General features: G+C 39.0%; 1 protein-coding gene across 2 annotated transcripts in view; it reads left to right on the top strand.

The window, feature by feature from the left end:
- simj (simjang) overlaps window positions 1-23,513 on the top strand; it is a 164,023-nt gene that overhangs the window by 18,934 nt on the left and 121,576 nt on the right. For both annotated transcript variants that reach the window (XM_067145897.2, XM_067145896.2), the window contains exon 2: window positions 9,268-9,336. In XM_067145897.2, the coding sequence (XP_067001998.1) occupies window positions 9,287-9,336 (50 nt within the window). In that variant the 5' untranslated portion in view covers window positions 9,268-9,286. The remainder of the gene's footprint in view (window positions 1-9,267; window positions 9,337-23,513) is intronic.

Genomic DNA, 23,513 nt, shown 5'->3' with positions numbered 1-23,513 from the left:
CTTTATGTATAAGCTAGACAGGAAATTAACACATTCTACTGTTAACTTCTCCCATTTTAGTGAAATTCATGGATATGAAACTAGAGGATCATTAAGGATATATCCCTCTCACTCTAATTCAGTAAAGTATGGAGTGAAAGGCATAGAATCATCAATGTTTAGGGAATATACTGTGTTGCCTCCTGTTATAAAGAACTCTAAATCGGTTATATGTTTTAAGAAAAAACTGAAGAAATATTACTCTTTTACAGATATCTTAATATAATCTCTGTATAACTTGCTTTGATGATGCTTGTTGTTTAAAGGGGCCTAACATCGAAGGTCATTGGCCCATAACTTGCTTTAATACAATAATATATATATTGTCCATAATTAATATATTACAGCCATGCAATATCTGAATACACTTCTGAAAAACTATGATCCTAACATGTAAAAAAAAAAAAAAAAAAAAAAAAGAGGCAATGTCTTAGTTATCCAAAAATGTACTTGTCACTTTACAGAAAAAGCTATTGTATATGAAATATAATTATTGTGTCACCTTAAAAAAAAGTATGTAGGCCTACTGTATTGTCCCTATCACGAGCCAGAGGCTCATGGGACCTTTTGTCACCAGTAAATAAAAAATAATAATAATACTTGGAGCCATCAGCAGTGCCAATGTACTATGAGAGACTTTGTCTCATTTCCAAAAATTGATGCCTGCCTGGCCATCAGATGATATAGATGTTGATTCCCGTAGGGAACATGAAATATTTGTCCTGAATGAGTAAATTTATAATACCAATATAATGGTCCGTTATTGGACATTATACATTTTCCAGCTAACTGATGAGCCCAACTTAGCACACTGGGGCGAAACGCAGGCAATCAAGAATGAGTTAGCTGGAAAATTTATAATGTCCAATAACGGACCATTATATTGGTATTATAAATGTACTCATTCAGGACAAATATTTCATGTTCTCTATAAGAATCAACATCTATATCCACTCTAGCAGCTCGCACAGACACCACCACTCCCTACACTGACTGCTTCAGGCATTCTGTGCAACATCACAAGCTCCACTGTTCACTTCTTGATATAAATCACAGTGGTGTAGTATCATCCCAACAGTGCTGCCACTGTGTTATTTAAAACCCTCATATCTGACATGAGAGTACCCAGAGAAAAACCTGCCCCGCCTCCGCTTTGTCAAGTACAAATCTTACATGGAGTGACCGGGATTTGAACCACGGTATCCAGCGGTGAGAGGCCGACGCGCTGCCGTCTGAGCCACGGAGGCTCTAAATTATCATAGTCCTCCCAGAATTTGTGGGCGAAATGTCTTCAGCCTCACTTTTGCAGGGAGGCAACCTATTGGTTATCTTTCTGCAAATATGTTGTACTCTCATGGTCAGCGTGGTTTAGCAAAAAAAAATTCCAGTCAGTTGCTGCCTCACACCAAGCTGACTGAGATTTGGACACTGCCACAGACTCTGCTCATGCCACCGAACACTCTGGTGTATCTGTTGTTGTTTCACCTTTTCAGGAGAAATTTTACTGTCATAGTTCAGTTTCAAACCATCCTGTTTTGCCAACATAATCTTGCACGGCATGGCATGGGCCATGTAACTGTAAGCATTTGGGAGATGGTGGGTGTGAACTCTCATTTGGTAACCTTGAAGGTATTTTCCCATGGTTTCCAATTTTCACCACTGGCAGATGCTGTGACTGTACCTTAATTAAGGCAATATCTTCTTCCTTCCCCGTTGTAGACTGTTCCTATCCCTTGTTACCAAAAACCTTAGAGTGTGTGGGACGTGAAACCACTAGCAAAAATGTCTGGCTCCGTGGCTAACTGGTAAGTGTGCTGGCCTTTGGTCACAGGGGTCCCGGGTTCGATTTCCGGCAGGGTCTAAAATTTTAACCATAATTGGTTAATTTTGCTGGCAGGGGACTGGGTGTATGTGTCGTCTTCATCCTCATCATGACACGTACGTCGCCTACGGGCATCATTTTAAAAGACTTGCATCTGGCAAGCCGAACTTGTCCTCGGACACTCCCGACACTAAAAGCCATATGCCATTTCATTTCATTACTAGCAAAAAGGTAAAACTTTACCAGTAAATAAGATTTTCCCAATCAGTTTTACTCTAGAGATTCTGAGTCGCTGGTTGTATGGTGTATCTGTTGTTGTTTCACCTTTTCAGGAGAAATTTTACTATCATAGTTCAGTTTCAAACCATCCTGTTTTGCCTTTTGCCTTTTTATATTTTTCTCTTATTTCTTTTTCTTTACAATTACATATATTGGTTTCGCTCCACATCTTAAATCAATTTCTCACGTGAACAATTCTCAGCTTTTCTGTAATTCGACTTTTGTTTTTGTCCTCACTTTTCTCTCGCTGTCAGGATACGTTGTAATTTGTAATTAAAAAGAGAGATGGCTTGCAGCAGAAAATATTCTTTGCACTGGGATCTCACATTTGAAACGTACAGTTTAATGTATTAGTTATTCTGCTTGACATCTTTCTCTCTCATACCTTGCCTGATGTTCTTCTGCAATATACACTTTGTCTGCACTGCTGTCAAGCTGACTCTTAAAATAAACTTTCTCATTCACTTTTTCTTTGCTATTAATTGTTATAGTTCATTGTTTTTTTTTTATGTCACACTGACTCAGACAGATCTTATAGCAATGAGATGGGATAGGGCTGGGACTGGGAAAGAAGTGACCTTGTCCTTAAGTAACGTACAGCCCCAGCATTTGCTAGTGTGAAAATAGGAAACCACAGAAAACAATTTTCAGGGCCATCTCTCAAATGCAAGTATCAGCTGCACGGCCTGAATCGTGCTGCCAACTTGCTCAGTGTTTGCTCCTTCATGAATTCAGCCTACACATAGTTATTTCCCTTTCTCTTTTATGCAGTTATATTTTCCTACCTACTTCCAGGTTTTCTTTCACTAATCTATGATCACCGGACGAGTTGGCCGTGTGGTTAGGGACACGCAGCTGTGAGCTTGCATCCGGGAGATAGTGGGTTCGAACCCCATTGTCGTTAGCCCTGAAAATGGTTTTCTGTGGTTTCCCATTTTCACACCAGGCAAATGCTGGGGCTGTACCTTAATTAAGGCCATGGCTGCTTCCTTCCCACTCCTAGATCTTTCCTATCCCATCATCGCCATAAGACCTATCTATGTCGGTGCGACGTAAAGAGACTAGAAAAAAATCTATGAATACTCGTGTAACATGTATCAGTAAGTTGAAATTTGCTTTTCTTGTCAGCCTGTAATTGATCGTGGTTTTAATTCCTCTGTCTATGCATGTTTGTACAATTAATATATTCAGTTAATTTCTCTTAATGGTGCTTGAGTGCTTCCTTAATGTTGTTTTGAAAGGCTTTATGTATGGTGGATCATTTACTTCCAATTAACATTTTTCTTGTTATTTTCTCTTCAATCAGTTTACAGTATAAGTCGCTGCATGATAGCCTGTTTGAAGATTCATTATCTCTGTTGGCATTCAGGGCCATCTCGGTCCCCTCCAACTGTCATGGAGAAACCTAGCCTGTCTTTGTTTATGCAGCATTAAAAAGAAAATCCTCAATTCCAGCTACTTTCAGAATGTTGAACATCTCCCTCTTAGGCTCTCATATTGGGAGGTGAGCATAGCATTGCTCTCACTTGTGCCAGCCTCCTTGCTTTCATCTTTCCTGTCTGATCTCTTTTGTTCAACTCTAGTTCTCTTGGAATCCCAATGGTATTTTGTGTGTGAGACATTGAGAATCCTTTCATTTCGTTTCCACTGCTTTTGTAGTCTTCTCCTTTTTTTTTCTGATGCTTTCATTCTTTGAAGGGTTGACCCTTTTTCTTTTTCTCTTCTGGTTGGAATTAAGCAGGAATCGTTATCTAGTTGTACTTCTTCCTAAAGTCATTGCTACAACCAAGGTTTCTTTTCTTGGTTCTCTGAACATTATCAAATTCCTTTGCTAAAACTGAAGAAGCAATAACATTGGATTGTTCCTCAGTAGATCCTATACAACAACATAGTCAGTTGGCTATTATATTATATTATATTATATTATATTATATTATATTATATTATATTATATTATATTATATTATATTATATTATATTATTCAGGCTCTTTCTGAAACCAAACTGATATGTTCAATTCGGCTTCTGGGTGCCATTGTCACTGAACAACTTGATCCTGAGAAAGAAGTGAAACAGAGGATAGCAATAGCACAAAGAATATTTGCAAAAATGAAATCTTTCTTTTGTAATGACTGAATTCAAAACTTGGACAAAGGATGGTCAAGTGCTATAATTGTTCAGTCTTGCTATATTGTGTGGAAACGTTGACCCTCAAGAACATATCATAGAAACGCATGGAAGCCTTTGAAATGTGGACCACTGAAGTGAGGAATTGGTAGCTGTGTTGGTGGGTGCGGGTATCCTTGAAATATCCAATAACGGACCATTTATATTGGTATTATAAATTTACTCATTCGGGACAAATATTTCAGGTTCCTTATAGGAATCAACATCTATATCACAAAAGAAACATTTCGTTTTAACAGAGATATTGTTGCTTCTTGGCAACTCCTGTTGCTGTTTTAATTTGCTACACGACTCCAAATGTTGAACATCTACTTAAAGGGTAAAATTGTAAGAAAATGCTCATTCAGGGCCCAATTAAAAAACCCTGGTTTTTCAGAGAAAAGGTGTGATGTTAGTCTTACAGAAATTTGCAAATGTGTGCTCATTTTGATATTTTGTTTATAACATGCTAAATTACATAACTAGACAACCTAACAAAGATTACCGGTAGTTGTTTTTGAAAAGATGTGGTACGTTATTTAAAGGCGGGATTCCACTGAGGCAACATTTGGGCGACATGGAGCATGCGATAGTGAAGCATGCTGCAGTCGTCTTTCAATTGAAGAAACACGGCACGACATGTAGCGTGCGGCTGTGTGGCAGGAAACATGTTGCCATCTGTCGAACACTCTCTGGTGCCGCATGCCTCAAAAATATGCTTGACCGAGCTCGATAGCTGCAGTCGCTTAAGTGCGGCCACTATCCAGTATTCGGGAGATAGTAGGTTCGAACCCCACTGTCGGCAGCCCTGAAAATGGTTTTCCGTGGTTTCCCATTTTCACACCAGGCAAATGCTGGGGCTGTACCTTAATTAAGGCCACGGCCGCTTCCCACTCCTAGCCCTTTCCTGTCCCATCGTCGCCGTAAGACCTATCTGTGTCGGTGCGACGTAAAACAACTAGCCAAAAAAAAAAATGCTTGTCGAACAGTGTCGCCCGGGAATCGACAGTGTGTGGATCGGTGCGACAAAATGAATTGGGCTATTGAAAACGCTGCGAATTTAATTGGGGATTATCATGGGGATTATCACAATGCTCCGGAATTGCGGAATGTAACACTGAGTGATATAGAAATGTTAGCAAAGAAAGCATACGTTGAAACGGCCCCCGGAAAAATATGACTGCATTGTCCACGAACTGAAGAAAATTTAAAAAAGGCGTTCAGCTTTCTACCGAGAGCATAAAAGAATTCAGAAAATGAAAACTGGTGGTTTTTCTCCATTGAGAGGAAACCTGTGGTTCGCGTATAATCTACTTGCCTTTCTTCTTGATGTCGATGCTCCAAACGTCAGGTGACAATGAGGAACGTGAGGTGAAATGATTTTATGCCACTGTTTTCCTCTAATAAATGAAATAAGTTAACTGCTTATGAACTTTTGTAAATAAGATTGTAATTTATTCAATGCCTGCCAGGCTGGGTGGCTCAGACGGTTGAGGCGCTGTTTCTACTTGGCAGGTTCGATCCTGGCTCAGTCGGGTGGTATTTGAAGGTGCTCAAATACGTCAGCCTCGTGTCGGTGGCACGTAAAAGAATTCCGGCGGGCCTAATTTCCGGCATCTCGGCGTCTCCGAAAACCGTAAAAGACAGTGGAGCGTAAGCCATTATTATTATTATTATTACTATTATTATTATTATTATTATTATTATTATTATTCAATGCCTGGTTTTCTCGTTGTTAGTACTGGCAACAGTTTGCACTAGACATAAATAAATTAGAGATAACTATTAAAATAGAATTTAATGACATAGTACTAACTACTACAACAATAATAAACTTGGCAGGGTCGATTCTAACGCAGTCCGGTAGTATTTGAAGGTGCTCAAGTAGACCTACGTCAGCCTTGTGCCGGTAGATTTACTGGTACGTAAAATAACGCCTGCTGAACTGAATTCCGGCACCTCAGCGACTCAGAAAACCACAAAAGTAGCAACGGGACGTAAAGCCAATACCTTTATTGTACAATAATAATAACAATAAATTCTACATATCATTATCTTATGGCATTTCCATGCCTATGGATTTCTCGTAAATACGTCTTTTAATAGCATAACAACAAATGGTTCTCTTTTCTACACTGTTAACACACAACAATTAATCTATTTATTTGGATACCCTTTCGCCGCTACTCTATTTACGCAAAGTCTTCGAACACTGTTTCATCATAGTCTTTTTCTTCCTCACTATGTCTACTTATTGTCAGTCCCGTGGTGTAGGGGTAGAATGTCTGCCTCTTACCCGGAGGCCCCGGGTTCGATTCCTGGCCAGATCAGGGACTTTTACCTGGACCTGAGGGCTCCTTTGAGGTCCACTCAGCCTACGTGAATAGAACTGAGGAGGTCTCTGACGGTGAGATAGCGGTCCCGGTCAAGGGCTGTAGTGCCATGTTTTTTCTCTACTTATTGTCATAGTTGCCATAAGTTATCTTTCATTCTCCTAGTATAACTGTATTAGAAATGTGAACTACAAGGGGGTAAAATAATCAGAATAGGGTTAGGATATTCTGCTTAAAACTAACTTAATACATTTTAATTTTTAAAAATATCATTAAACTCCAGTGAACAATAAGTTCCTAAATCTCCCCTTACTTCTAGGCATACCGATTCTGCCATGGTACATGACCTTCATCTGACAAAGTACTCCATAAACTCATTACTCATTACTAATGGCTTTCGCCTCTTGAGAATTCCAACGTGGTTTGGTTGCCAAGGGCTCCATGCCTTATCAGTTTGGATCACTCCGCGCCATGCACATTTCCGGGATGATTCGTGAGATGATAGGTTGAGAAACTCGAAACAAGTACCGGTACATCAAGGAAGTAGCTATCACCAGCCGGTCATAGTTGAGTGAGGAACTGTTGTCTTGGTTGCCCTGATGGAATAACGTTTGTAGGTGGCGACAAGTTTTCACAAGTGACGCATGCTACACCCGGCAACACATGTAGCATACCACATCTTTTCTGCCCCACTGACAACAAGCCGCATGCTACAAAGAGCAACATTTGTTGCCAGCCGCATGCTCCATGTCGCCCAAATGTTGCCTCAGTGGAATCCCGCCTTAAGAGTGGCAAATCTCGACTGTTGCTTAATATTATCAAATACATAAGAGAGTTTCTTTGGAGAACCAGTGTATTATGTACCCTCATCAGGGACATAATTTATGTTACTCGCATAATACTTCACATCACAGACAAGTTAAACGCAAAGCAAGAGCCTTATGTAGACTTGCACAGGACATGAGAGCTTGCTCACAAAGGCCAAGCTCATCAGTCATTGGTACAAAATTCTTGAAAACAAGCACAGCAGTCGCATAAATGTTATGCACCAAAACCAGAAAGTTGTACTACTATAATCATTGAGACGGGTTGTGTTGGTTCTAATCAAGTAAGAAATGCAGCGATGTATTTCATAGATCGTACATTCAAAAACAATGAGAGTTGTATGTGCTACAAAGCTCATTTGGGAATTGGATTGTCTTTAGGAACTTTTTCTGATAGAATTCTCTAATAGTTGGTGACCTGCCGTTTTGACATTTCTGTGTGTGACTGGAATAATTTGAGTCTGGTTGTTTTGAGTTTCTGAGTTTCATAATGACTTTAAACTTGGGTCAAAAGAATTTGACTTAGTGAACGTAAGTTGTCAACCGAGACATCGTTTTAGGTTTACTGTTTGCTTGCTAACATCAATTTTAATTAATTGTTATATATTTTCTTATCTTTAAACTTGCATATTTAGTATTTTATGAGTGCATATATTATACAAGCATTACCTGCTCAAAGGATTTAAGCAGTCTATGGAGCCCCTGCTAACTACCTGCTTAAAGCCTTTGCTTTGGTTGTAATTGTATTTACCCAGTCTTACCATAAATATCGTTACAAAATTGTGGCACAGAGTTTTGGGGTCTGGAACCACTCTTGCAACTAAGGATCAGGTTTGTCATGGTGAGTTCAGCTACGGAAGAGAAAGTTTTAGTCGTGGAATGGGGTGATTATGAACAATGTTGAGCAGTAATAGCATTTCATAAAGAAGGCAGGATGTTTGTGCATTAAACTGTCAGGAGGTTCACAGAGATTGGGACTATTGATGACTGCTTGAGGCAGGGATGACTGCACACCATGAGGATAAGGAGGCTGAATCAAGCAGCAGCTTGCATTCATTGTTAGAAAGCAGTCTGTGATGGCTCACAAGATGAACATTTTGAAGATTCCAATATCTCATGTGCTAAGAAATGGTCTGGGGGGTGAGATCTTGCCAATGAAGTAGGGGTTGCTTACTTTGATAATGAAGTAGAGGCAGCAAAACTCAAAATGCCTTCTCCAGCATTATGTACAAAATGGGCACAGGAGAATTCTTTTCACAGACAAAAATTCACAATTGAAGAATCGTTCATGATGGTTTATGACTCAAACTCACTAGAAGCTTGTGATTAAGCCCTGAGGGATCATCACTCTGTCCCAGTCGTTGGCCATCCAGCAACCCTGACCTCAGCTCATTGGATTTCAGGTTATAAGCAGTGCTTGAGGGCATGGTCTGTAAGAAGAGACAGCCTGAAATGCTCCCTAGTGAAGGCAGTGCCAGATTTTCCAATGGAGACCATCATAGTGCATTGGACAATTGGTCATAGGGACTGAAGGATGGCCAAAGGGGGTGATATTGAAATAAGTATTATTGGTGTTTAATGTTCAAAATACTTGGAAGTAACCAATATAACTTAATAAGGAAATTAAAATAGCTTTAAAATTGTGCTGATAACTTTGTAACAGTATTTATGGTAAGGCTGTAGAATGCTGAAGAATATTGTTTAAGTATTTGGAATGTGCAAGTTAATTAGAACCTGCTTCTTTTCATAAATGTTATGCAAAAGATTGTAGACCTGCTGTACATAACTCATTGTTTGATTGCAGATTTTTTAAAATTGCTGACATGGAGAAAATGGATGTTGACGATGATGCTGTTGTGGATCTCAGTGTTAAGTAAGTTTGATGTCTAGTTAACTTCATTACCACCACACTGTATAGTAGTAGTAGTAGTAGTAGTAGTAGTAGTAGTAGTAGTAGTACGATGATTCACTTCTCTTGCACAAGCTGGCTGCAGTGCAATGCTAGTGTATAACTGGACTAGTCTATGAAATGTCACTTTCTTTTGAGCGCTCTGGTTATAGCCATAGTGATTTCAATTCTTCAACATAATGTTATATAAAATATACCAAATGAAATAGAAATTTTGCAAGTTATGAATTACATATTCATTTCCATATTGACTTGACAGTTTATGACAATAATTCTTTATAAGAATTTATTTATAATGGTCTACCTATTCAATACAGTGTTGGTGCGACGTAAAGCAAGTAGCAAAAAAAAATTGAAAAAATTTTCAATACAAATAACCCACCTAAATTTAAATGGTATATTTATAATCCTATTAAAAATTAGTACATGGCCAATGTACATTTGTACCTTTCCTTTGAACATATATATGAAACTTACCATCTGAACAAATTGAGATTTATGCATAATAACATTTAGATGATACTCAACAACCTCAACAAATTTCATTGTTGTAAACCTGATGTATGCGATTTTATCAAATTTTAAACGTAGCGATCAGTGTTTACATGGCTTTACATATCTTTATGTTTTTTCTGAAGTCTGCTAATTGTGGCAACTTTTATTGGTAATGTCAGGATATTGTTTACAAGAAGGACAAAGGTACATTTTGCGAAAAAAACCCAAATGTGTAAGTTGCGTAATGTTTGCGTAATATAGTTAAAGGCAATCGTCGCGTGTTTACTTGACAGCGTCGTGGGATTACACACGCAAATCAGTGCTATGGTGACATGGCATGAGGGGCTAATAAATCTTAAACTCCACATCAAATACGATCACTGAATGATAAAATGTATATTTAATATTGGTATATTTAATATCGCAGTAAGTAATAATAAAGAAGGGGTGTGTTGGCGCAGCGGTCAAGCTGCTTGGAACCATCAAGACGGACTGGGTTCAAGTCCTGATTAATGCATGTGTGATTTCGAGGCGAAAGTCACGTCCGGTGGTTATGATTTCGTGTAGAAAATGAGGTCCCATGCCTTATGATACTGAGATTCATTCCTCCTAGTAATAATAATAATAATAATAATAATAATAATAATAATAATAATAAACTTAATAAGGTATATAACTACAGATACCGGTACTGACATGTGGCCTACTTAATAAAGTGTTTTTATGAATTGTCACACATTTATTTAGCACTAATAACAGTGAATGTAAAATGAACTAAAATATTTTAAAATAACTGAATATTCAACGCTTAAGTAGCCTACAGTTTGAATTAAAGTTTGGTCAGGAAAAAATATAATAAAATGAAAAAACAATTATTGTTCATTCTGCTTTTGGTATAGGCTCATCAAAATACCATTTCCCACAAGTAAACCGAGTCACCAGTAATTTTCTTTCGATTTCACTTACATTTAAAAAGCACTCGTCCTTCGTCGGTGGTTAACAAAACAGATTCATCGTTGCACTTGCGAAAATTGGTTACAAAATAAATATCACCATTACTTTCAGTTATGGTACAAACATAATATTTTGAATGTTTATTCCACTGTATTTTCCAAGTACAAAGTCGCCCACTTCAAAAGCCGTATCAGGGTGGATTTTTGTCATCTGCTTTGATCTTGTAGTCTGGATGTAGAGAGTGTGTAGCAGTTTCAGAATATTATTTTCTTGCCTGAACTATATAATTTGGAATGGCCCCACACAATGAATATCATGTGTTCCTGGTAGTGCACAGAAATGTACTTTGGTCGAAGTCCACAAAAAGAAGACTGACCGATTGCGTGATGTTTTTCTTTGTGTGTGTCTTCTTGCATTGTGACGCACATGAATTTAAAAAAAATTTTTTTTGTCCAGATCTGACCTTTACGGAGAAAAAAATCTCTTGCTCGAGGAGATGGCCAACTGATACCATCTGGATTGATAAATATAAGAACTTCTTTATTTGGGAGTGAAGACTTCCTGTGCTTGCCGGAGGTAGATGGACTTAGGCCTACTCCAAATTTTACACTCAGCGCAGAAACAACAAAAGTTCCCCGCTGCCACAACACACTGCCAACAGGATTTAGCGGGGAACTTTCCGGTCGCCTGCTTGCAAGAACGCAGTAAACATGCAACGTATTTTACTATCAGCTTCGTATGAATCCATTTCAAATTTTAAACAAATGATATAGCAGCCTGAAAAGGTGTGCAGTATGACACGCCCCTTCACACAAGTGATTTCAAAATGATGTCCGGCTAGTGACACCATGGGATAAGTGTATCACAACAAGGAAGCAACAAAACCAAAATGCAACCAAAACACAAAAAATAAAATTAAAATAAATGTGGAAGAGAGAATATTTAACACGAGGGACCCATTTCCCAAGGAACAAAGGGTGGGATCAACAAGGGAACCAGAACAAGCATCTACAAGAAAACTTTGTACACCCTTTTCAAAACACTATACTATAATTAATAAAAAAATTAATTCAAACCATTACATCTTTAGTAGCAAATAAATAGGTGAAACAAATAAGTTTTATCTAGTTAGAGAAATATTGAAGTTTCGAGTAAATAAAAATAACTACATAATAATCCTGTTTCTTAAAAAAAAAGAGATTTGGGTAAATATGGTGCTTTTTAAATTAGCATAAATTATTTATAATCCTAAAGTGAGGTTTTTAACAAATATACCATCTCTTAAATTGAATAAATAAATAAAATAAATAAATAAATTATTTATGTAAATAGTAGAAAATTTAAAAAGAATATACATTTTTGAAAATGAAATACTAACCCTAGCAACCTAATTAATAAAGGAGCTCCTTGAATAAACCTAAAATATATTATTTTACATGCTATCTACACTTAAAAAAAAAAAAAAAAATGTCTAAGGACCATTCTTAATGGAGGGTTCACTACACCGAACGCGTAGCAGAAAATGATAAATGCAAAACGCGTCGCACGAATCAATCACAAAGACATCTCTGACGAAAAATATCAGTCACATAGCATACATATCCCAGAAATAGAACCGAATAGCATAGTAAAATTCAGCATCACCCGTATAAAACCACGAACAGAAAGAAACGAGAAGACATCGTTCATATGCCGTACACTTCAAGAGAGAACCGGTCAGGTAATACAAAATGTTAGTAATCACATACTCAAATACATGCTCGTAAGATAGCAACAACAATTGAGATCCATACACAACGGCATCCAGATGCAGACTACACACGCGATAAGATAACAATAATAACAATACAACAGTTATGTAACAACAAGCAAAGATAAGAACAGATAACCAACAATGGCAACCGACACGGTTCGAGGTGATAAGGCCACTCAACAAAGCAAGAATGATGACGCAAACGTATTAAAGCCCTCCATTAAAAATGTCCTTGCATTCTACAGAAACACTACTCGTAAAATGAATAATACAGAAATTTGTTGTCACCAAATAGCCCAAAATATACTTATCTATCTTAAATTACTTTTTAATAATAATAATAATTATTATTATTATTATTTGGGAAAATTAGTGTCAACACGGTGCACAATTCAAAATGTACTGTTAGAGAGGAGAAACTAACCCGTAATAAAATAAAGAAAATAAATAGAAGAAGATGTCACAATAAAATTTAACGTAAAACACCGGCAGAATTTACAAGTATGGGCAGCAATAAATCGAAAGAAAAACACCTGCTTGAAGGGAGCGTCACTAGAAACACACACAAATTTAGCAGAATAAAACTAATAATATGAAAAATAAAATGGGAAAAGACCAAAACACACAAAGGGTTTAACGGACGTCACAATGCACATACTACGGCTCCAAAAATACAAGTCCACATGACGAAAATGAATGAACATAAATTACGTCTCACCAAAATTATGAACGCAAACTACGATGCTCATACAAAATTTAGAAAAAACATATCCACAAATAAAGAGAGGCGGTACTTATGGAAATGAAAATTACATACCAAATAATCCATAATGAATTAAGCAACCGAACAATCACTATCACCCACAAGGTAACACGACACTTTAAAACAAATACCTCGCCATATTCATCTTAAACACTAATGTTATATACATTATTTACAATTCCCTATCCCTGAAAGGGATACAGAATGTTTTTCACCCAATGCCTGAACTAGGCATGTTGAATACGCCAGCTGGCATGAGACACCCAGTTCTCAGTGTCATGCTCCAGCGAGTTCAAAATGCAGAACGCCGTTTCCAAGCGCCCAGCACACTTCCACAGTTTAGTGAGTTATGCGCTATCTGTCTAACAGCGTTCAAACTCACCACAAGTTCCACAGCGCACGCATAGATGGCGTTAACGTACACATTTCAGGCAGTTGAATACACTATGTTACCAGAATAGGAGTGTCAAATGTGCCGTGCAAATGGTCCAACAACACATACGAAAAGTCCAAATATATTATACAGATATACGATGACGTACACCGTCAGATTTCAAGTTATTTATTAATTGTAACGCCACAAGTATTGGCTTTGCATACTAATTTTATTCAAATTGAGCCACACGCTTTTCGTCTACGGAGAATTTTATACCTTTTTTGTCGTGTGTTTACATGGCCTGCAGCAATACATTCGTCGTTTTATTACACCTTATATAAAATGTTAATAACCGAAATAATTATTTTACTGCGAAGAAAAAGAGCATTGGAATTAGCATTTACTATAATTATTTTCATAACTTTTCATCATAATAAACAGGAATTCCTGAAACTATTGAGAAATACCAAATAAATTTAGCCTCTACATAAAGGTTAAATTAAGCACACAATTAAAAACTGAAAGACATCAATAAATTAATACATATCATACAATTAATAAAATGTCATGTTTTATCTATCATAAAAACAAATTGTTGAATTTTATTTTAAACTTTACTTTTTCCTACTTGGGTGGACTATTCTCTGGAATCAGCCACATGTTTCAACCTTTCTTAGGTCATCTTCAACTAATAAACAGGTATGAAAGACATCTTAAAAAGACAAAGTATCAGGGCGGATCAAATATGAACGGGAATAATTTTTAAAAATTTATTGCATCAACCAAAAAAATACACATATAGAGATCACTTTTCTACATAGTGTCCTGCCTTCAATAAACATTTTCTCCATCAGATTGGTAAGTTTTTGATACCGTCCTGATAGAAAGATGAGGGGCGTGTGCAGATCCAGTTGCACACAAACTCTTCTACACTTGCATCATCATTGAACCACTGTCCTAGGTCTTGTTGAGTGGTCCAAACAAATAGTAATCGCAGGGCGATAAATCTGGACTGTACAGAGGGTGTTACAGAGATGTCCAGTGAATTTCCTCCAGTTTTTCCCACGTCAAAGCGGCAGTATGCGGCCTTGCATTGTCGTGGAGAAGAATGACGTTTCGGATTGGTTGCCGGCATCGCTTATTGCGATACACAGCTTTTGCTTCATCCAAAAGGCGACATTAATAGGCTGCATTAATTGTCCTTTGTTCGTGAAGAAAATCCACCAGCAAAATGCCCCTGGAGTCCCAGAAAACAGTTGCAACACCTTTCCAGCAGATGGACTTGTTTTGGCCTTGACCGGACTTGCTTCGTCTCTTCACCACCACTACATGCTTGTTTGCTTTGACTCTGGGGTGTAATGATGCACACAAGTTTCATCACAAGTCACGTTACGCTGCAAGAAATCCTCTCCTTGTTTTTCTTACAAAATTGTACAAAACTATTTTAATCCTCGTAGTCAGTAGTTTATATTTTATGCCCAGTTAAGACGAAACTTTACATATAAATAGACATGTTTCGATCCGGCATTGTCCTCAGTCAGACATGTAAATTGAATTAAAAACATAGGTAACACACAAAGTGAAATGTTAATTAAAAAGGTTTTTTTTTTTTTTTAAACGTAATGAAAGTTAAGAAAACTGTAAAATGTTGATCGTTAAAACAGTCTTGAGCTGGAGATCTTTCTGTTTCAAGGTTTTGTTATCCTTTGATGTGGTTCAATTGGTATTGACTTAGTTTGTGTTTTGACATGGGCTGATATACATAGGCATTATTGAAGTTGAACCGTCTGATTTTAGTCTGTAAAATGGATAATAAAAATCGAATTAAGGTTGAAAAATGGTGACTAAAGGAACTATATTTAGATAAAGTTATGAATAAAGAAAAATTAACTTAAGTTACGTGGCCTGCTTGTATCACCCTTGTTCTCTGACTACAGAGTCCAGCTCTCGACTGACTTGCTCCTGCAGTCGAGATGCAAGACGTGTTGCTACAAGGAAGTGGAATGGGGAAATGGGGTGGGGTTTGCGGGAGAGTGTTGAGTATGTGGCATAATGGAGGCGGTGACTGAAACTGAGTGTAATAATTGTGAGTTCCTGTTTTTTACTACAAATAATTGGAATGAAAGTTTCTCATAATACGTTCTTTATCTCGTTTATCTCGTTTAAGTTGAGGGCTGGGTTCTTACATTGATACATACTGATGTAAAAATTCTTTAAAATGTTGAGTAGTGGACCTTTTCGTTGATGTAGAATTTTTATAGCGATACAGGAGTCTCTGACAAACTTCCTGGTGTAAAGTTTTTTGTTTCTGGTTGAGGAGATGAGGAACCCACCTGGCAGACAATTTTCTGAAATGGAGTTCATCTTGGAGGATGGTTTGAACACTTCCGTAACTTATTCCTACGGCTAAAACAATTTGCAAAATTTTTATTCGCCGATCTTCACCAATAATGTTACGAATGGCAACAATGTTGTCAGCAGTGATGCTTGTCTGTGGTCACCTTTCATGCGGTTCATTTTCCACAGCTTCTCTTACTGCCACAATTTTTTTCAGCCCACTCATACACTCGTGTCTGCGAAAGTGTTTCTTCCCCAAACTGTGTGCGGAGCTGTCTCAAATTTTCGGAAGTTTTGGAGACTTTTGTCTTCGACAGTCCTCTAGTTCCAGCTTATGTGGCACGTTACCACAATTCCAACATAGCAGTTTCTCAGGTACAGCCCCAGCATTCACCTGGTGTGAGAATGAGAAACCACAGAAAACCATCTTCAGGGCTGCCGACAGTGGGGTTCGAATCCACTATCTCCCGATTATTGGATACTGATATAGATGTTGATTCCCATAGGGAACATGAAATATTTGCCCTGAATGAGTAAATTTATAATACCAATATAATGGTCCGTTATTGGACATTATAAATTTTCCAGCTAACTCATTCTTGATTGCCTGCGTTTCACCCTCGTGTGCTAAGTTGAGCTCATCAGTTGGTACTTAGCACACCTACCGAGACGCAAGGCTAATGCATACCGTGGAGGCCACTGCATAGGCCACTTGAACCCACCAGCAGTGCCGATGCACTATTAGAGACCATGTCTCACTTCCGAAAACTGATGCCTGCCCGGCCATCAGATGATATAGATGTTGATTCCCATAGGGAACATGAAATATTTGTCCTGAATGAGTAAATTTATAATACCAATATAATGGTCCATTATTAGACATTATAAATTTTCCAGCGAACTCATTCTTGGTTGCCTGCGTTTGGCCCTCGTGTGCTAAGTGGCCTATGCAGTGGCCTCCACAGTATGCGCCTGCCTTGCGTCTTGGTAAGTGTGCTAAGTACCAACTGATGAGCCCAACTTACCTCATGAGGGCGAAACGCAGGCAGCCAAGAATGAGTTAGCTGGAAAATTTATAATGTCCATTAATGGACCATTATATTGGTATTATACTGGATACTGGCCGCACTTAACCGACTGCAGCTATCAAGCTTGGTGGAATGCAGAGGGAGTGCCAGGGTTGTACAAAGTCAATGGTATCATTAAAGACCCCACAACGTCAGTCGAGGGTTTAGTATTAATTTGTTATTCTGGATCTCGAAAACGTTTTTCACAAAATTCTTCTTGGAAATCATACATTCACACACATACGTTGACCTCCAACATTGTCAGTACATTATTTTTTTTTTAAATTGTGCTAATTAGAGTTTGAATTTCTATCAAGAGAGAGCGAAAATTACAGATCAACTTTCTGTGCCCTTTCTTCTGCCATTTACAGATGTGCCATTTCCATCTGTAATCCTGCCTTGTCACAGAGCTGCACAGTTCAGTTGGTACATCATTCTCCTTGAGTACCGACGGAAAATGGTGTCATCGCAGCCTGAAAAAAGTCTTTCAATTTGTTGAACTGCATGAATCGTTCATGAAATCCTCTCTTCTACCCCATGGCTCTACAGCCCTTGAAGGGCCTTGGCCCACCAAGCGACCGCTGCTCAACCCGAAGGCCTACATATTACGAGGTGTTGTGTGGTCAGCACGAATCCTCTCGGCCGTTATTCTTGGCTTTCTAGACCGGGGCTGCTATCTCACCATCAGATAGCTCCTCAGTTCTAATCATGTAGGCTGAGTGGACCTCGAACCAGCCCTCAGGTCCAGGTAAAAATCCCTGACCTGGACGGGAATCGAATCCGAGGCCTCAGGGTAAGAGGCCTGCATGCTACCCCTGGGCCGGCTAATCCTCTCTCTTTAGTTGGTACCCAAAAAAAATCCTCTTCAGTTGATACAAAAAAATTATACTGCAATTTTTGCAATAAACTTTCATTACAGAATACCGAATGAAGTTGGGAAAAATGAATCCTGTCCTTCTTCAGGTTTTGAATGAAGATATGTAAGTTAGCATGAAAGAATTGTATATCATCATGCAGTCCATGCAACCACCTGGTCCCTGTGAAATAATAGTAAGATCATGTAAGTGGAAAAGTGGCTTAAGAAACTACCCTACTGGATTGTTTTTTGTCGTCGACGAAGTTGATGAATTGAAGTTTCTGTATACTGTCTTTAACGTCATACCAATTGAGAAAACTACTGATTTTGTCTTTCAGTTCAGTGAATCTGGAAAGTTTTGTATGTCAATGATAATTGCTCACGTAAAAACTTGAACCATGTGAGTAACTGTACTCATAACGTCACACAACTCTGGAGACAACTTACTGCACCATGCGGTTTGGAGAATTATGCTGCGTCAAAGCACAAAGTTATTGTTTTGATCTCAAATATGATGCATCAGGCCACTGTATCTCCCACCATGCTACTAGCAACATCTGTTGCCACCGATGACATTTCCCCATTTCATTTCATATCTTACTCGCACGTAATGGTGCATAATGTCCGATAAATGTCTTCTGCACAACTGCCTTGAAGCCAAGCAATATTTCCACAAATCGATCGCCATCAAAGAAACTAATACATCCCGTGGTTGAGCACAGTCAGTCAGCCCTATCCTAAGATTCATCCAGAGCCACAGAGTATACAGTGGCTCATTTCATGTTTGAATTTAGTATGAACATCTATTGGATAACAATTCTACCCTGAGCACATTTGTAGCAGCTGCCAGTTCATGACTTGAGTCACTTCCGCATCACTTGGAAATAACGTGCTGACCATTTCAACAAGATATTCTTTCACAGTTTCTGAGGTGACAAAATTCATTTTTTTCCTTACTTAAAATCCAGGATGGTTTATGGTGTGGATTACTGTAGACACGTCCTAGTTCACGAACCGTGACAACGGCTGAGTGGCGTAGTAAGTGGTCCTGAGAGTCGGGATACCAGTTGCTATGGAATGGGAGTGGCATTTCGGACATATTTTGAGCCATGGCCCTCCTTGTGCTCAAAAGGCTAGGACTATACAATCCACCAATGGTCCCTAACCCGTTAGAGGAGAGATCCTCACTTGGACAATGTCTAAGTACGGTAGCATCCTTCTTCATGAATTTACCGAACTCAGAACATTTTAAGCAAACCTCGGATATATGGGAATAATGGTGTCCCACTTCCATTTGACAGGCGAGGGAGTCCTTGGAAACAACTTGGCGAACAAAATGGAATTCGATGGGGAGCTATCAGTATTAATCGGGCTTATGGAAGAAAGAAAGTAGAACTGGTTGAAACAGCAAAGAGGATGCATCTGGATGTGCTAGGAGTAAGTGATATTTGGGAAAGTGGAGATGATGGAGATAAGGAAGAGATGGGACATTATAAAGTGTACTTGATGGGTGTTAAAAAGAGAAGGGCAGTGAGGGTAGGGCTTTTCATCAGGAATACTATTCCATGCAACATAGTTCCTGTTAGGCATGTAATTGAGCGAATGATGTGGGTAGATTTGGCAGTTGGAGGAATTAGGACGAGAATTGCCTCAGTGTATTCACCATGTGAGAGTGCAGATGAGGATGAAGTTTTATGAAGCATTGAATGACATTGTAGTCAGGATCAACAGTAAGGATAGGATAGTGCTAATGGGCGGTTTCAATGCGAGAGTTGGAACTCGAACTGAAGGATACGAAAGGGTGATTAGTAAATGTGGGGAAGATATGGAAGCTAATATGAATGGGAAGCATTTGCTGGACTTCTGTGCTAGGATGGGTTTAGCAGTTACAAATACATTCAAGCATGAGGCTATTCACCACTACACTTTGGAGGGTAGGGGTACCAGATCCTTAATAGTCTATATCTTAATCGACTTCGAATTCAGGAAATCTGCTAGGAATGTACGGGTTTACTGGGGATTTTTTGATGATACAGACCACTATCTGATCTGTAGTGAACTATCTGTAGTGCTAGGATACAGAAGGTGAAATCTGTCTGCAAACGAATAAGGGTAGAAAATCTCCAGGACGAGGAAGTTGGAAGTACATGGATATGATTAGTGGGAAGTTCCGAACAATGGACTGTAAGCAGGTTCAGGATATAGAAAGAGAATGGGTGACATTCAGGGATGCTGCAGTAGAAACAGCAAGGGAATGCCTAGGAACAACTGTGTGTAAAGATGGGAAAAAGCAAACATTGTGGTGGAATGATGAAGTGAGAGCAGCTTGTAAATGTAAAAAGAAGGCTTATCAGAAATGGCTCCAAACAAGGGCTGATGCAGACAGGGAATTGTACGTAGATGAAAGAAATGGAGCGAAACAGTTGTAGTAATAACCTGGAAAGGCTAGATCTAGCAACAGGGAAACCTTTCTGTTTTGGATAATTCAGGTGAACTCATAATAGATCTCAGGGAATCACTGAACAGGTGGAAGGAATATTTTGAAAATCTTCTCGATGTAAAAGGAAATCTTCCTGGTGGTGTCGTGAACAACCAAGCTCATGGGGAGGAGGAAAATGATCTTGGTGAAATTACACATGAGGAAATGGAAAAAGTGGTAAATAAACTCCATTGTCATAAAGCAGCAGGAATAGATGAAATTAGACCTGACATTGTGAAGTGTAGTGGGAAGGCAGGAATGAAATGGCTTCATAGAGTAATAAGATTAATATGGAGTGTTGGTAAGGTACCTTCAGATTGGACAAAAGCGGTAATTGCACCTATCTATAAGCAAGGGAAGAGGAAGGATTACAACAACTATTGAGGTATCTCGTTGATTAGTATACCAGGCAAAATAGTCACTGGTATCTTGGAAGGGAGGGTGTGATCGATGGGTGAGACAAAGTAGAATGAAAACTAGTGTGGTTTCAGACCACGGAGGGGCTGTCAGGATCAGATTTTCAGTATGCGCCAGGTTATTGAAAAATGCTACGAGAGAAATAGACAGTTCATGTTTCGTAGATCTAGAGAAAGCATATGGCAGGGTACCGAGGGAAAAGATGTTCACCATACTGGGGGACTATGGGATTGAGGATAGATTATTAAAATCAATCGTAGGCATTTACGTTGGCAATTGGGCTGCTGTGGGAATTGATGGTGGAATGAGTTTTTGGTTCAGGGTCCTTACAGGGGTTAGACAAGGCTGTAATCTTTCACCTCTGTTGTTCATAGTTTACATGGATCAGCTGCTGAAAAGTATAAAGTGGCAGGGAGGATTCAGTTAGGTGGAAATGTAGTAAGCAGTCTGGTCTATGCTGACGACTTGGGGTTTTAATGGCAGATTGTGCCGAAAGCCTGCAGTCTAATGTCTTTGAACCAGAAAATAGGAGCAATGAGTACGGTATGAAAACAAGCCTTCGAAGACTAAATTGATGTCAGTAGGTAAGAAAAATTCAACAGAATTGAATGTCAGATTGGTGATACAAAGCTGGAACAGGTAGATAATTTAAAGTATTTAGGATGTGTGTTCTCCCAGGATTGTAATGTAGTGAGACTGAATCAAGGTGCAGTAAAGCTAATGCAGTTGTGATCAACAGTATTCTGTAAGAAGGAAGTCAGTTACTGGACGAAACTATCTCTACATTGGTCTGTTTTCAGACCAACATTGCTTTATGGGAACGAAAGCTTGGTGGACTCGGGATATCTTTTTCGAAAGTTAGAAGTAACAAACATGAAAGTAGCGAGAATGATTGCTGGTAATGACAGGTGGGAACAATGGCAGGAGGGTACTTGGAATGACGAGATGAAGGCTAAGTTAGAATGAACTTCATGGATGAAGCTGTGCGCATAAACCGGCTTCGTTGGTGGGGTCATGTGAGGCAAAATGGATGAGGGTAGGTTACCTATGAGAATAATGGACTCAGGTATGGAGGGTAGGAGAAGTAGAGGGAGACCAAGACGACGATGGTTAGACTCAGTTTCTAACGATTTCAGGATAAAAGGTATAGAACTAAATGAGGCCACAGTACTAGTTGCAAATAGAGGATTGTGGCGATGTTTAGTAAATTCACAGATGCTGGCAGACTGATTGCTGAAAGTCTATAATGATGTATGTATGTATGTATGTATGTTAAAATCCAGGATACTCTTGAAGACTCCTGTGTTTCTTACTAATGTTTTATGGTTATTCTTCTCTTGTATTCTTGGCCGGTCTCTAATAAAGCTTTCAGCTGTTGAACCTTCCGGTTTCTTGTACCAATGCCAAGTGGAAATTGTTAGTCACAACTGAAATTTTATTATTTATTTATGTAATAATAGTAGCCTCCATGGCTCAGGCAGCAGCGTTGCCGGCCTCTCACCGCTGGATACCGTGGTTCAAATCCCGGTCACTCCATGTGAGAAATGAAATGGCGTATGGCTGTTAGTGCCGGGAGTGTCTGAGGACATGTTCGGCTCGCCGGGTGCAGGTCTTTTGATTTGACTCCCGTAGGCGACCTGCACGTCGTGATGAGGATGAAATGATGAGGATGACACATGCACCCAGCCCCCGTGCCAGCGAAATTAACCAATGATGGTTAAAATTCCTGACCCTACTGGGAATCAATCCCGGGACCCCTGTGACCAAAGGCCAGCACGCTGGCCATTTAGTCATGGAGCTGGACACTCCATGTGAGATTTGTGCTGGACAAAGTGGAGACAGGACAGGTTTTTCTCTGGCTACTCTGGTTTTCCCTGTCATCTTTCATTCCAGCAACACTTTCCATTAACTTTTCATTTCATCCGTCAGTCACTTATCATTGCCCCAGAGAAGTGCGACAGGCTTCGGTAGCCGGCACATTTCCTATCCTTGCCGCTAAATGGGTGCTTCATTTATTCCATTCCTGACCCGGTCAAATGACTGGAAACAGGCTGACGATTTTCATTTATTTAATTATTATTTATGTATTATTATTATGTTATTATTATTATTAATGTATGGATGTATGGAGATAGTCCCATCAAACTCAGTATATTCTCAAAGAAATTTTTTTTTTTTTTTTAGAATGTACATATTCTGTAAAGGACAAACAAATAAAGAAATATGTTCAAGATATAATAATAACAGACATGTGTGTTAGTATATTCAAGTCTCTCACTGAAGAGCACAGCCAGCAGCACTTTCACTTAACATTTGCCTGAATGAATTTTCACCAGCCTCATGGTGGTATGTGTCTGCCTTTTAACTGGAGACCACAGGTTGATTCTTGGCCAGCCAGGGATTTCAGTTCTGTAGTGAATGCTGGAACAGAGTTCATTCAACCTCATAAGACCAACTGATGATTGTAAACCCTATGTCGAAAGCCAAGGAATAGGCTGAGGATATTGTCATGCTGACCGTATGGCACTCCAGAATCCACAGGCTATGAAGCTGGGCATCAGTCATCGTGGCAAACCAAGTACACATAGTTTGCGCACTACTCGGCATCAAATAACAGTGGGCTGTATGTGCACAGACGAGAGTG

The sequence above is a fragment of the Anabrus simplex genome, chromosome 4 (assembly GCF_040414725.1).
Source record: "Anabrus simplex isolate iqAnaSimp1 chromosome 4, ASM4041472v1, whole genome shotgun sequence".
Taxonomy (NCBI): domain Eukaryota; kingdom Metazoa; phylum Arthropoda; class Insecta; order Orthoptera; family Tettigoniidae; genus Anabrus; species Anabrus simplex.
Note: the sequence above shows the minus strand (reverse complement) of the source record. Positions and strands in the feature narration are given on the sequence as shown.